Raw genomic sequence first — 14,561 nt, 5'->3', positions numbered from 1 at the left:
CTGTTTGATAATTAATAAGTTGCTGTCTTATATTCCGTTTACTACTTGTCTATTACTAGTCTTGTTACTAGACGCAGTCCTTTCCTTTTCCTCTCTTTTTTTTCTAAATTATACAAGTACAGCACCGTAACAGCTAGTTTTTCTATAATTCCTCACAAGATCGAAGTCGAACTTAGTTGCGTTTCTTTCTAGTTCCTCGTGACTTCTCTCTCGCCACAGTTGTTAACCTTTTGATGAACCGCGTAACAAGTGTCTGAATGATTGATCGCTTTCTTGGTTCCTTCAAACGTTCCTCAAGATCGCGATTACTTTTCTTTTGAGCAAAGAGGTATTCGATGGTCTATCAATAAAAATTTTAGGTGGATCCGTTTCGTCGGATGAAGGAAACTGGAGCTGGTTATTCTTTCGGCAGTCGAAGAAAGAGCAGTAAGAAAGAGAAGAGAGAGAGAAAGGGAGAGGAATAAAAAGGAACCCTTCTGGCGCCCGAACGGAAATTCCTTTCCGGCGATTCTTTATCAAGGGACGTGATTCAAGCCAGCAATTGAATTTTTCACTGGGACCGTCCGTTCCGTGTGCAGGAGAGATTGTTTTCCCGTAAGATCCTCTGTTCCACGCTGCGGGTATTCTAAATGAGAAAGTCGCCCCCTCTCCGCTTCTTTCCCGCTTAATTGTCAATTAAGTGTGCTCGCATATACGTGTCTAAAAGTTTCCAACCCTCTGACCACCGTCAGTTTCCAGTTAACTTAGAAACGTTGTAATTTGCATGTAAGAGTGAAGCGTGGCCTTGTCGTTGTTTTCCCGCGTATGTTTCCCTCCCAGCTGCTTTGAATAGTAAAGGGAGATCCTTCTAAAGTTAACGGTCCCTTAGTATCCTCTTTTTTCATGAATATTCTCGCGCTGCTTTTCATGTCATATCCTTGAATCCTTCACTCTCCTCCCTCGACCCCCTTTCTTTTTCCTTTTCTTTCCTCTACCTTTCTATCTTTTAACGACCACTTAGCTACACGAAGCGTTCTTTACCAAGCACGAGGTTAAAATCCCAAAGAGCTATTAAGATTCTCTTTTCGAATTAAAATTTGAACGTGCCCGTTACGACAACGCGAAGCTTCCGGCGCATAGTAATCGCATTAATTGGACCACGTTCGTTCCGGTGAAAATCGTAAAAAGCTTAACGAACGCGTCTCTCTCTTTCTCTCTCTCTCTCTCTCTCTCTCTTTCTTTCTCTCTCCGTTTATCCGATACACTTCTTGCATCAGAGAGGTGCCACGAGTGGCAATAAGTATAGGCTCGGCGATAAGCTAAGGACTATGCCGGAATTAGAAGAGAGGGGAAAAAACTCCGAGATTCTGGACTCTGGTCGTTTCTTCGATCTTGTAATAAACTGCAGAATCTGCGACGGACGATCAGCACATGTACGAGTCTGAAATTGTGTCAAGCCATATATCGTGTTTCACCTTTTGGACCGAATTATTTCTTTCTTTTCTCTTTTTATTTCTTTCGTTTTTTTTTTTTCTTTTTTTTTTTTTACCGCAAGTTATTGTGCAGAATGTCAAGCGATTTTGTATCCACGATGCTTCGGAATTCTTCTCGAATACCGCTCGGAGTCCAGATTTCTCGACGACGACGACGTGCAGCGTGATCTTTTCTTCCTCTCACCGTTTCACGTTGTGTCAACTGTAAACAATGCGGTTCCACGTAAGTCGCGCGCTCGAAAACAACATGTATATATATATATATACATACAATGGAGACGGACAAAAGAGAGATTTTTCCCTGCAAATTCTTTCATCTTGAATCTTAAGTATATCTAAATTAGAATCTTGCATTTAAGTACTTTATGATTAAAAATTTCGTATGAACATTTTTTTCTATTGTATTCCAATCTTGTTCGTTTTTTTGTAAACTAAAAGTTTCAAACAGAAATTTTTCCTTCCAAATCCCTTTATCTTAAATCTTTAATAAAACTAACAATAAGTTAGAATTCTTTAAATTTAAATTGCATTGCATGTATCTTTTCACTGTACTGTGGTCTTGTTCCTCTTTTTACGACCTAAAAGAGAAGATAATTAGAACAGAGAATTTTGCTGTATGAACTCTTCCATGTTGTATAATTTACCAACTTCCATGTCATCTTATTCTTTAAATATTTTTGTTTCCGTTTTCCCTCTTAAATATTGAATCACCCATCCCTGTTTCATTCTGTAACTTATCTTATCCTGACCTAGCTTAACATTTACATTCCAAACCTCCTGAAAGTCCTAAAACTCCTGAAATTTTCTCCAGTCAAAGATTTCTTCTACCAGAACTTAGTGTCGACCTCTGTACATAATGCTACAAAATGAAATTCTATATCCCCTATAATCGAATAATGAATTTCGTTAAATAGCGTAATTCACCTATTACAGTATAATAATTCTTTCACTAAAAATTTCAAGCAATTCCTCGGCAGTAAATCCGCAAAAAAAAAAGAAAAGTTTCAACAAACAAACACACGATCCATTTCCAATGTCCAAGCATTGCTTAATCATGTCGCGTTTTCCCCACTCTCTTCATCCTCTCAGTTATTTTTCAATGTTCTCAAAATGAGTTTACGTTGGCATTCATGAACAACGCCGTCGGGTAACGCTCTTGACGTAACTGGAGCAGCAGTTGCACGAACGTAATATATTGCATTCACACGTCCGCGCATCGTTTTTTACAAATTGTTTAAGGGTTCCTCCATTACCGTCCGTTCCTGTCCCGCCAAAATTATGTACGCATAGTGGTCGGACTCGGAGGTTGTTCCAATTAATTCGTGCAGAATCGTGCACGATCGTCAACAAAAAACCGGTAGTGATTCGTTCAAGGCCGAACTCACACGAGTGATGCGATATCGAATTGCGTTGTTCGTTATTTGCAGGCGAATCATTAGTAGACGAGATATAAGATAAATCTGACACCTTGCGAGATTTCGTGTCACGTGTTCTGACATACTGATCGTGGAAAAAATTAGAGGTTTCGTTGTGCCATCTACCATTTAGAGCGACAAGCTCTACCTACGAAATAGAGTAGAGCATACGATTATCCTAAATTTAAATTCACATTCAAATTTTCGGATGCAGATTCGAATTTAACTATCAAGAATACAATTATCACAATAGTAGAAAAACTCCAAGCGAAGTAGTCATAAGGGATTTTTAATTTTCTAATATTTTTTTAACAAAAGATGTGTGAAAAACTTTTTAACTGTTTTATGTTATTTCCACAACAAAAAATATTCCTCTTTTTAGCTTTTTTTAAATAAAAATTGCAAATCTTTAAAGTAGAAAATCTTTAATAATCAAACTAAAAAATTCATAGCCTATCGACATATAAATTATCATATTGATAATATCATATTGATTCCTGTACGAGACTAAACAAGGAAAAACACAGATAAATATCTGGAGAGTGCGTGGATAACCAAACGGTGTTTCCACAGCTGTAAAGGAGAACAAGTTACGTTGAAACTGGTCTCGATGATCGTTGGCCACGGTGATTTTCGTAATCGGAACCTTGACGCGACATCGTTGACATTAATATGTACCTGTTATGTTAATGAAAAACGATAACGACCCGCAGAATCTATCTTAAGAGCGGGTAATAGGAGATATATTAACAAGGGTAAATGAATACTTCGATAGACGTTTTCCTTTTCATCGATGGGAAAACGTACGTAATTACGTGACGATTAATGCATCCTTCTAGTACGTCTTCCTTCCATTATATCACAAATAAAATAAATAAATTCATAGGAAATTTGAAAATGCAAAAATGCATAGAACACACACGCTACATACAGTATCTAAAACAAAGAACTTGTCATAATACTCGGTACGTCAAATAAAACTTTGCCTACTACTTTGCTCGTTTTCATAAAAATATAAATTTTCATAAATATCCTTAATGTGTCCTCGGTCATAAGATATTTAGGATTGTAATTATTAAATGCATCCAGCGCTTCTGTATACATAGTAATAATTTGCATGAGCATTAATGTCACGGAATATGGCATAAATGTCATTCGCGGTTTGCAAGAACACAAGTAATAAATTCCTTAACAGACATTTGCCCCTCTGAAATCTAGCGTGGGTCTATTCGCGCGTCGCCAATCGGTCTTTAAACGCACTAATTGGACAATACGTCGGTACATCGCTGGAGAGACTTCGGGTGATTAACCACGTGACCGAGAAGATGAAACAATCGAAATTAATCTCCGTTATTGAAAGACCAGTCAGGTTTAATGGATGCCCTTAGTTTCTGTCGCGGGCAGAAATATGGAAGAACCAAGCGTACAAAGAGAAAATAGACGGAGCGGACGAAGGGATCGCGGATATGAGAGGAAAATAGCGAACTTTGGGAGAAAAAGGGAGAGAAAAGGATGATCAGAGAAAAGCTGACAGGAAAGAAGAGCGAAAAGTGGCAAAAAAGCGAGAGAACAAAGGGAATGCGGATGGAACGGAGAGAAAAGTAGCAGAAATTGGTAAAAGTAATATAAGAGCAAAGAAAAATGCAAGAATGTGTGCGACTGAATGTGGAGAAGCGGGATGATGAGGTCGACTGAATGCCGTTAGACCGTGTCGTTGATGCAGCTACATGACTACGTATACATAGCCTCGTGTGAAATATCATCGCTCGTAGGAAAGGAACAAACGAAAAGCAGAGAAAAATAGAGAAAGACTTAACAAAGAGAGAGTCGCCGACGATCCGAATCTGTCTGGTCGTGACAGTCTTGCATGAGATGGAACGGATCAGAGTGTAATTCTATTGTGACAATGCCCAGCGCTGCTTCGTATTGAGACATTGTTTTCGATCGTTTCTTCGCAAACATAAAAATAAAAAAGGAAAAGAAAGAGATAAAATGTACAAGTTGGAGACGAAATGGTTAGAGAAAAACACCGCCTCGATATTTTCATTCTACTTTCTCTCGTTCCTTTTTTAACACTTTCATTAACCGAACAGCACCAGAGTGTATATAGACAACTTTAGAGAGAAATAAATGGCAGATGTTCTTCTTGCACATACCTTAACCGTGTTTATAGACAAAATAATCAGAGCAAAGGAGAAAGTGCGGAGATTACGTTCTGACAGATATTCAATTATAACGTTCAAAAACAACATTTTTAAAGAACCATAATAGCTATAGTAAATTAGAATAAATCATAGGAATTATTAAGCATAAATACGCTACATTAAAAATGTAGATAAAATATAATATCAAAATAGTAGAAAAAAAAATGAAATATCTTTTAATTATCGTTCGTCGAATTTCACGCGCACGTAATTGCGTGTTCGTACGGTATTTTCTCAGTAACCCGTTCTTTCTGCCAGAAGAATTTCTCTTTTTACTGACGTACACATCGAACAGGGTTCGAGATAGCTATCTTCGGTATGTCTTTCTGAACGTAACGCGATTCTATCTCGCGCACGATATCTTGGAATTTTTTTCCTCTCCAACAGATTGACTCGTCGTTACAACCGGTCCGGTTCGCGGATTTTTCTTCCCGCCTGACGTAACTCTTTCGACATATACCGGCCATTTGCTTCGGGGCATCGGACAAAGATGCATCGTGGTCCACCGTAGTCCGCGAAACTAGGACACGTAACCATCCCCCCACTATCTCTGACAACCGGCCAGTGTTTCTTGTCCTGTTCACTAGCAACTCGCGTAACATGACTTTGTACGTAGATAATGAAATTACGGCCATCGACTGATTCACATGACAATCCATTTATTTTTATTTTTAACTTATAGGCATGTTTGAAAAATATCTATAATTGGGGCTAGTTTTTCTCAAGTAGCTTACGTAAAATTTACATATATAAATTAGCATAAATATATTGTAGAGGAAGGATGCTCAAGGAAGTTTTAGTACTTATACTTTATCCTCGAGCGATAAACGCATGTTTTCTTGATTATACGGCGTAAAATACTTCATGGTAGCATGACAGGAATAGCCATAAAATATGCTCAATTTTACCCGAAACGTTGATCCTTAATTCGATCGAATGAAAATAGACGAATAATGCGTGGCTTAAGGTTTCTCTTATCGTGATTCAATGAGATCCGTTTGACTAGACTAGAGGACAACCATCTTGTTAGGATAAAAAAAGAGGAGAGAGGGGAACGATGAGAGAAAGGTAGTTGCGAGTATGTACGTGTAGTATATGTAATTTCTGTACGGTTCTTCGAGATATAATTCCATTACGAAATTCTTCTCACGAGATACTTATATCCCACATAACATAACTTTAATTCTAGTATAATTAATTTCTTCTTTTTTCACGAGATTAGGTGAATGAAATTTAATCAACGTGGTAGAATTTACTGGCAATTTCGATCGAATTTCGTCGAGTCAAACGCAGCGGTTTCATCACACCTCAAATTGCTCGACGTTTGAATCTGCGTTACGATGCAACAATGACCTCATGAATAATTTAACACGCGCCATTGTCTCATCGGTATGTACTAATAACATCACGTCAGTTGTAGCGTATCTGACACTGATTCACTCCGTGAATGCGTTCTTTCTTTATTTTCCACTCGTTCACCCGTGGAGCGTAGTTTTTAAAAATTGTTAAACCCGGATACGCGTGATTTTTATCGATATCAACGCAATGCAACATTCAGCGTTTCTATGAAACTGCAATTTCACATTACGTCGAAAATTAAAACGAATCTGCATACGTGATTAACAAAATTTTTCTCCTTTTTCGGCATGGTAATAAAAGTTAACGAAATTTTCGCGGGATGTTATATAAAAATGAAATTACTCTTGCTAATATAAAAAATTTACGTTATTCGCAAAAATTATACATATTTTTAACCAACTCCGTTATTCTGAAAACTGAAATCACAGATCCTATTAGTGGTTCAATGAACTTCCGTTTCGTACCACAAATTGAGATCAGATGAAATTTGAACAATTTAAGTCTGAATTCAAATTTTCTGTTCGTGAAAAGGAATTCGAATACTTTTCATTTCGTAAAATATGCAAGACAAATATGAGTAACAAAATAAAAAAATAATTGTTAGTAAATATACTAACAATTAGCCGCTATAGAAAGATCGATTGAAGAAAAAAAAAAAAATGAAGAAGTACAAAATTTTGCCTGCATTGCTTTGGCATCGTTTGTGTCCCGTTCCGCTTCTCTCCCACGCTGTAAAGGTCCTCTTGTTTCACAATTCAAACTTGAACCAGATAACCTTCAGCATCACCGATAAAGGACCGATTTCCGATCGTTTCGATCGTATCTCTGGCACAACACTTTTTCGTCACTATATTAGCACAATTTAGTCGTAACAATTAGAAGAGTAACCGTTTCGGGACGCATACACACGTTCTACAGCGTCTCTTGAACTGAATTTCTGACTGAGGCCCTGAGTCTTTATGCCCATCTGGCTCTGGCAGGTGTTACAGGCTACAGGTGGCACCACTGCTCGATCAATTATCTTACCTACATCGGTCCCTTCTACGGTTAATATGAAGTGGGACCCACATGCGACTCTTTTAAAAAGTTTCGTAAAAAAGTACACAAAAGCATTTCTTGATTCAATAAGGAAAAATGCTTTTTAAACTTTATTTGATAAGAGCACTAATAATTATTACTAGACTGTAAATTTGTATAATTTATGAGAAATTTGAAAATATAAAAATGCAAACAATTTATGTAGTATATGAAAATATATAAAATAATTAAAACGGATCTTGGATTCCACTTCTTCAATTTATATGAGTTTACCTAATTAATTCTAATTATATTAATAGGTGTGTAGATCTTCTTTATAAATCTATTTACGACATATACATAGCTAAAAATCCCACCTCCGCCTGACTGGATTTAACAAGTGCTAAAAACATCGGCGTTCCCCCGCGAATTATAAGTCTGAAATTTTTTATTTCATAAGTGGTTGCGTTTTTAATTTCCTGTATCTTAATTCATGAACTTACCGCTCGTGCTTCAATATTTGCCCTAGAGACTGATCGACGTCCACTTTATGCAGAGAACATTTATCTTTATCCTCAAAATAAACATTTATATTTTCAGGAGTATAACGTTTGTGTGAGTCCCACTCAGGTGGATCATTAAACAGCTCTTCTAATTGATCTATGAACCTGAATAAGTAAATTTATTATATGTGAAATAACTTTTAATTTTTTGTATAACGTGAGATTCTTATATGATATAAAAGCATACAATGTATCCTCATGAAAATTTTGTATGAAATCTGTCTGCTTTGTTTCAGGATATAAAATCAGAACTGGCCAAACGAGTTTATTTTGTGCATCCAAATAAGAACTACAATGTGCCTCTTGTGGAATTTGAGGTTCTAGATCTTTTAAAGTTGGATTTCTTTTCCCTTTGATCGATTCTAAATTAACACCTTTTTCTTTTATTACATTTAGTAATTCTTCTTCTTCTTTATTTAATTTCTTTTCTAATCTATCTTGTTTTCTTTTATCTCTTTTCAGACGTTCCTATAAATATTCAAATATAAGTTGCACATAGTAAATACTTTCTCAAGTTTATATGCACTAAAGTATGGATATTCTTACTCCTTCAATTACTGCTTGTGATTTTAAATGAAATATTATCTCGTCATTAGGAGATTTATGGAGTATCCGATTACAAAAGTCAATACACTGTTTGTAATCTTTCATATGAAAACAACAAGTGGCAGCTCTGTTCAAAACTTTTGTGTAATTTGGTATTAACCTCAAAGCAAGCTTGCAGTCATTTAAGCTTGATCTGTAATTTATATAAAAGACAACCTTCATAAAACTAGAACAAGACTGTAATATTAAAATATGTGTAATATCAAATATACCTATAATTTTTTAACATAAAATGTGCAGCAGCTCTATTATTATAAAGCTGAGCCATTAAGTCAATATTTTTGCATTTAGTTCTTATTCCTTCTGTGTAACTCAGAATACTTAATCTATAATTTTTATACTTGAAATTGAAATTTCCATCTTCCTTATAATTATTTGCAAGTTCTATAAAACATATGCAAATGTAATATTACCAATATCTATATAAACATTTATACTGTTAAATTAACTGTTAACCCTGCAATCTCAATAATGCTGGAAATATATATTTTAATTGCAAAAATAAATAAAAATAGAGTCTAGATGATTGAAAAACATACTATTATTGAAACAACAATCGCTTTAAATAGGTTTTAATTTCCTGAATTGTCTTGGTGTTTGTACAAAAATAACAAAAAGTTACTATCTTTCTTAGAAATAGTTAAGACAAATACCGAACAAGAATATAGTACCCTGTTATGATATTCCAAGGTTAAATTACATGGTTACAAGACTAAATAAGAATAAATTAATCCAAACCCTCAGGTGTATTCTCATCTTCCCCATATTTGAGCTGTTGTAAACCTTCCATCAATGGAGAAAGTTTTTCTCCAGGTTCCGGTGTCTTTTTCATGAAAAATGGATGTTTTTCCATTTCCTCTTCCCACCGATCTTCTGGCCATCCTTCAGTATAGCTCTTCTTTTCCAAATTACTAATATATTCATCGAGTTCAGCGTCTAATTTTGAAGCAAGTTTTAATCTTTCGTCATCAGTCCATACTTTATTTCCTTTTTTACTTGTTCCTTCCATTGTTTAACGATTATTTATATTAACTTTTTATTTATTGGCAATAAGAAAGAGTACACAAACATAAATATCAATGAAACAGTTGCGATACAAAATTATTCAACGACACCAAATTAGACTCCAAATAATACAAATTTAATCGAGAATAAAAGTAAAACAAATTTAACCTTGAAAACCACAACCTCAAAAATTTCACGTGTTTATGTATCATTTCGTAATGTCATAACATTATCGACCGAGTAGATTCTCCAATTCTCCCTCAATGATGGCACTAGTAGTATTCTTATAACTACTATTTTAAAAAGGCTTATAACATTAACATCTTCCTCTTTTTAATATTTCTCATATTAAATATTTTATACAACCTCAAAGCATATGACCAAGAAACTTACTGGTAAAAAATTATCAATATTTTAAAACAGTAATATCCATTTAAAGGTTATAATTTCAACTAATACATTTAACAACATGATTACTTTAAAGCTTCTCGCTCTTAAAGAAGAGACTCTAAAATACTTGAAAAATATAACTGACGAAACATCTGAAAGTTTCTTTAATTAATATAAAAACAATCGTTCTCGTTTAACGCTTCCAATTTCCCTCAAAAGGAACAGTAAACAATGCAACGACATCGTTGTTGAAGATTCATCGGTGAAAATACGATTCTTAGTTTCGAATTGGTTTGATACGTAGTGGAAAAAGGAAGAGAGGGGCGGGTAATCCTACAATAAAATCTGTATTGAAAGTTAGGGATGAGAAAATCCAGAGGAGATACGTCGATCGGGTAGGTAGGGGTGGTTAAGGTTCGGACGTTTACGCAAACATTCGGGTTTTGGCCCCTTTGTGTTCGGCTGGGCAAGATGGCGCTCGGTGAAAGCTGGTCCACGATTGGTCGATGAGACCGCACCGCGAATCTCCCGAGAACAGTCGCTTCCACGGCCTCGGAGCGGGCGAGTTGTTGGTCCCCTTGGAAAAAAGCAAAACACGCTCTCTCGTTGCGGCGGCGAGTGTAATGGCCACCGTGGGCCTAGGATAGCAAGAGAGGTGAGGCGGTTCGCGAATTCTTTTATTGAAACGCTGGCTAATCAATGAACGACTTATCAGCCCGGTCAACAGTCAGTGCATATAATAATACGTGTGTGCCGAACTGCCGCTCTTTCGTCTCGATCGGTGGCTTCTGTCCGGTGAAGAGTGCGTGTACATCAAGTAGTGCATCAGTGTACTTAATGTGTGCCAGCCATTGTCGAGCGTGCATCATAGTGCCGGTCACCTAATAATCGTCGACCACCACTGGATAATATTGCTTGTTCGTCTTGTCTGTTGGATTCTACCCTTCTGGCACGCGACGCACCATCGGTGAGTACTACGGCATAGTTAAATGAAACCGTATCACACGATGTCGACGACCGTGCGTATATGTATGTCGAAGTGGCTTAGCGTTAGAACTAAAGTATCTACGACTAACGTATGAAATTTACAATAAAGAAATCAGAGTGAAAGATATGTTTAAAAATACATAGTACGGGGGAACCAACAAACCTTTATCTGTGCACTTTACAAAAAGTCACTGAAAATCCAAATCAAACTTGTTTTGCCATAAATCTATCAGATTTCCGTGAAATATTAAGAATTAGTCATTTTGATTAATCTATTAGTATTAAGATTCATAATGAGTGTATGTGTACATTGTGGTCGTTTTGTTCCCTCAAACAGGAGATTCTTGTCTATCGATACTTTCGCCTAAGACTAGACGCACCCTTAACTCTCAGTCTCTCTCACTGAATAAAAACAATCTTCTCTAAGTTGTCATCACCACCATTCGATGATTTACGTTTGAAAAACTTGTACTCGCCCATAGATCGCAAAGTTGTGTTTCTGTTATCCAATCGTTCGCACATGTACGGTCTATACTTCCCATGGGGGAAAAGTCCATTTATTGTCATATGCAAGTAGTAATGAGAGTATGCGCGTTGCGAAGCACGATCAATTTCGGAAGATCTACCATCACGCTGCAAAAGATGTCGCACCACCCTTCCCGTGCTAGTTTATTGTTGCTAAATATTTTTGAGCATTCTTTCGCGCACCGACTCATAGGGTGTAACCTCTTTCTTCTCTCGTACCTGATTGCTGCGAACGTTCTGCCCGCATCAACGATATTTAGATGCTAAGCTATCTATCTCAATTCGAATCAAATTACTCTATATAGTACAAACGCGTGTAATGTTAATGCTACTGTTTCTCTCCCATGGTACACTCATTTATAGCGTCGCTAATAACTTTGTACATGACATTAAACAACAAATGAAGAGAAAAGAGGTGTCCGTGAATACATCTTCGTCTCATTCGTCGCGTATTAAGGTCACTGTTACCTTTTATCCTTTCTGTATTGTATCGGTGCAGCATATACCTATGAGAATCACTCATGCATATATCGATAAAAGCAAATATACTTATTAAACGTCGTGTGAGTTAAATATAAGAGGCAACATTGATGTCATCACTTTGATTATTCGTTTTCGAAGGTGCGTTTCTCCGTCGTTTTTCACTGGTTACCACGGATGGGCGTATTCTTTTGCAAACAAGCGTACTCGACGATAATCCCATTTGCCCGGAAAGCATAAACGCGTCCCGGTAACCGTGAATGACCCGTTTCGCGGCTTTAATAGGGATCATTCGGGATATCGCGAAATAATGTATGTATCGCGATGGTAACAGGTGCCCCCCTCCATCGCTCTTTTCCGCCCTTTTTGCAAAGAAAAGCACGTGCCTCGCGCTCAGAATCGGCGTATTCGCGCATACGCTATTATTAAAACTGCCACTTATAATTCATCAATCCAACAATCATATTGTGTTTTTACCTTTCTGTTCACCATTTTCCGTCTTTCATTACTTCGCTTTTATAGCGTAATACATATTTTAAAATGAAGCATTTTTGTAATTCTAACTTAATTGTAACATACATATATGTTTTTCAAGATAAATTTTGTGAAGGCTGTTCCGGATTGTTATTGTTCCTTTAACACTAATGAGATCCCTAACATAAATCAGGCTACGTATTGCATTTAAAGAATATAATCTAACCTACTTTTTCCAAATTTAAATGTATGCGTTATTTATTGTTGAAAGAAGAATCTGTTTCGAAAGTGGTAAATCTTAAATCATTAATGAGATCACTCGACTGTTACGATACACTTATTATCAATTGTAGCCGTGTCTCGTTAGTTTTCAAAATTGAGTGTTTCAAAAACAAAACCTTGTAAGGAAACCTTCCGTACCAAACTTTTTGCTTCTTTTTACATCAAAATCACTTTGGCTTTTACGTTCAATTGTAGTATTCAACTACCGTTTTCGATTGCGCTTATATGTGTATATTTCGCAGTGTAATAGGCGGCAGCGGCCCTCGTAATACCGACGGTAGAACTTTTGCACGTGTCGCTGACAAAACGCGTATCGTCGCCGTTCCGCAGTCGGGGGTAGAGTTTTTCGATCGTCCGAATTATCGATTTCGAGCTGTGTCAGAGTGCTGGTAATTTTTTGCGGGATGGCTTTTTAATTAAATTTCGTCATCGTACGCATCTTTTCTATACGTTTAACTCCGTTATGATATTCTATTGGGGAAAAATATTACTTTTTGTGGGTTGGTTAGGAAAATTCTTCCGTCGATGATAAAACGTTGAAGATAGTTTGATGTCGATGTCGTCGATGTATTATTGGAAAATACGTTCTCGTACCGACGAAACTTTTGTGAATGTCAAAAGTGAAACCCACGTAAAACGCGAAAATAAACTCATCAATGGCAACACGTATTTATACACTAACTGTGAATCAATTTTAACTATGGATACTCTCAACAGAAATAACACGATTTCTGTACAGTGTAAAGTTCAAAAGGTTAGTCCGAAAATCGAATTTGCTCTGTGAAAAGTGACAACGTCCAGCTTCATCTGTTGTTCCTCCCCTTCTATAGGTTATTAACTAGATAAACTTCGATTATATCGATAGCGACAGAATTTTTCTCTACGAACAACACTCTGTCGAATAAAACTATTTAAAGGACGTTTACAGTCGATTTAAACTCCAAATACAGAGAAAGTAATATTATGTCGAAAAATTAAAAGTCAGAGAAAAATTCATGTATATTCAAAATTAGCATTTTGCAATGAAAATACGGAAAATATTATACTAGGATAATTCGAATCGCCTTTCGAATAAATAATATCCCAGCTCGAGAGACCTCGCGTAAATATTAATTAAAGCTCGCTGATGAAAAGACTAGCAGCTATCGATCAGTTTATACGAAGTACATACATACATACTTTGCGTTGAGGATGATGAGGCTGTGCTCGAAATGACGCTTGGAATACTTTCCACGAGAGATCCACTCGTGAAATACTTTTTGACGTTGATTGCGCGTACCCTATGTGTACTGGCGGTGTTAAATCGCGTTCAAGACTCGCCCGACTCGAGTCTTCTTTTCTCGAATTCCGTCGCACGCTCTCCCCCCCCCCCCTCGGTGAGTCTTCGGTTAATCTGCCGTGATTTATGCATAAGTGCGATTAAAGCCGAAGCCCCTATTGATATGAGCAATAAATCCGGCGATAGAGATTAGCTCTGGTCACTAATAGTTGAGATTTCTCAACGGGTAGCTTTGTGGTCAAACGTTCGTTGTTAAGTCTAGGACTGTTTAGTGTGTATATAGATGCGCCCACGGTGTCTCTAAATCACGTGAACCGTAATAACGTATTACTCGAAGTAGCGCTTAATCCCGGGATGATTTGTGAAGTTTACCGATCGGCCATTTTAATACTTTAATAGCCAACCTGTCACCTTGTAATTTAGTAGGTTCTATAAAAAGTTTCGGGAAATGATCAATAATATTATTACACCGATAGTACTCGTAGTATTATACATATATTCTT

At 36.7% G+C, this 14,561-nt stretch overlaps 2 protein-coding genes and 1 pseudogene across 3 annotated transcripts in view; 1 reads left to right on the top strand and 2 right to left on the bottom strand.

Moving 5' to 3' along the window:
- Window positions 1-93: 93 nt before the first annotated feature.
- On the bottom strand, window positions 94-7,494 carry LOC117233885 (annotated as a pseudogene).
- Window positions 7,495-7,570: 76 nt separating this feature from the next.
- On the bottom strand, window positions 7,571-9,844 carry LOC117233883 (DNA polymerase interacting tetratricopeptide repeat-containing, protein of 47 kDa). The gene is made up of 6 exons (XM_033494551.1): window positions 9,375-9,844; window positions 8,849-9,020; window positions 8,577-8,769; window positions 8,218-8,498; window positions 7,971-8,135; window positions 7,571-7,905 (listed from the first exon to the last, which is right to left on the bottom strand). The coding sequence occupies exons 1-6, from the start codon at window positions 9,643-9,645 to the stop codon at window positions 7,815-7,817; spliced, it is 1,173 nt and encodes a 390-aa protein (XP_033350442.1). The 5' UTR covers window positions 9,646-9,844; the 3' UTR covers window positions 7,571-7,814.
- A 725-nt stretch (window positions 9,845-10,569) lies between these two features.
- Window positions 10,570-14,561, top strand: part of LOC117233882 — a 125,330-nt gene continuing 121,338 nt past the window's right edge. For both annotated transcript variants that reach the window (XM_033494550.1, XM_033494549.1), the window contains exon 1: window positions 10,570-10,998. The gene's annotated coding sequence lies outside the window, so the exon portion shown is untranslated. The remainder of the gene's footprint in view (window positions 10,999-14,561) is intronic.

Source organism: Bombus vosnesenskii, unplaced genomic scaffold (assembly GCF_011952255.1).
Source record: "Bombus vosnesenskii isolate JDL3184/JDL3185 unplaced genomic scaffold, Bvos_JDL3184-5_v1.1 scf7180000013299, whole genome shotgun sequence".
Lineage (NCBI taxonomy): Eukaryota > Metazoa > Arthropoda > Insecta > Hymenoptera > Apidae > Bombus > Bombus vosnesenskii.
Note: the sequence above shows the minus strand (reverse complement) of the source record. Positions and strands in the feature narration are given on the sequence as shown.

Excerpts from the sequence above, each read along its gene's own strand:
- LOC117233883 (XM_033494551.1), bottom strand. The coding sequence starts at position 9,645 with ATGGAAGGAACAAGTAAAAAAGGAAATAAAGTATGGACTGATGACGAA. Across the intron at positions 8,770-8,848 it reads TTTATGTTAAAAAATTATAG|ATCAAGCTTAAATGACTGCA; the intron begins GTATATTTGATA and ends TATAAATTACAG. Across the intron at positions 8,499-8,576 it reads CACAAGCAGTAATTGAAGGA|GAACGTCTGAAAAGAGATAA; the intron begins GTAAGAATATCC and ends GAATATTTATAG.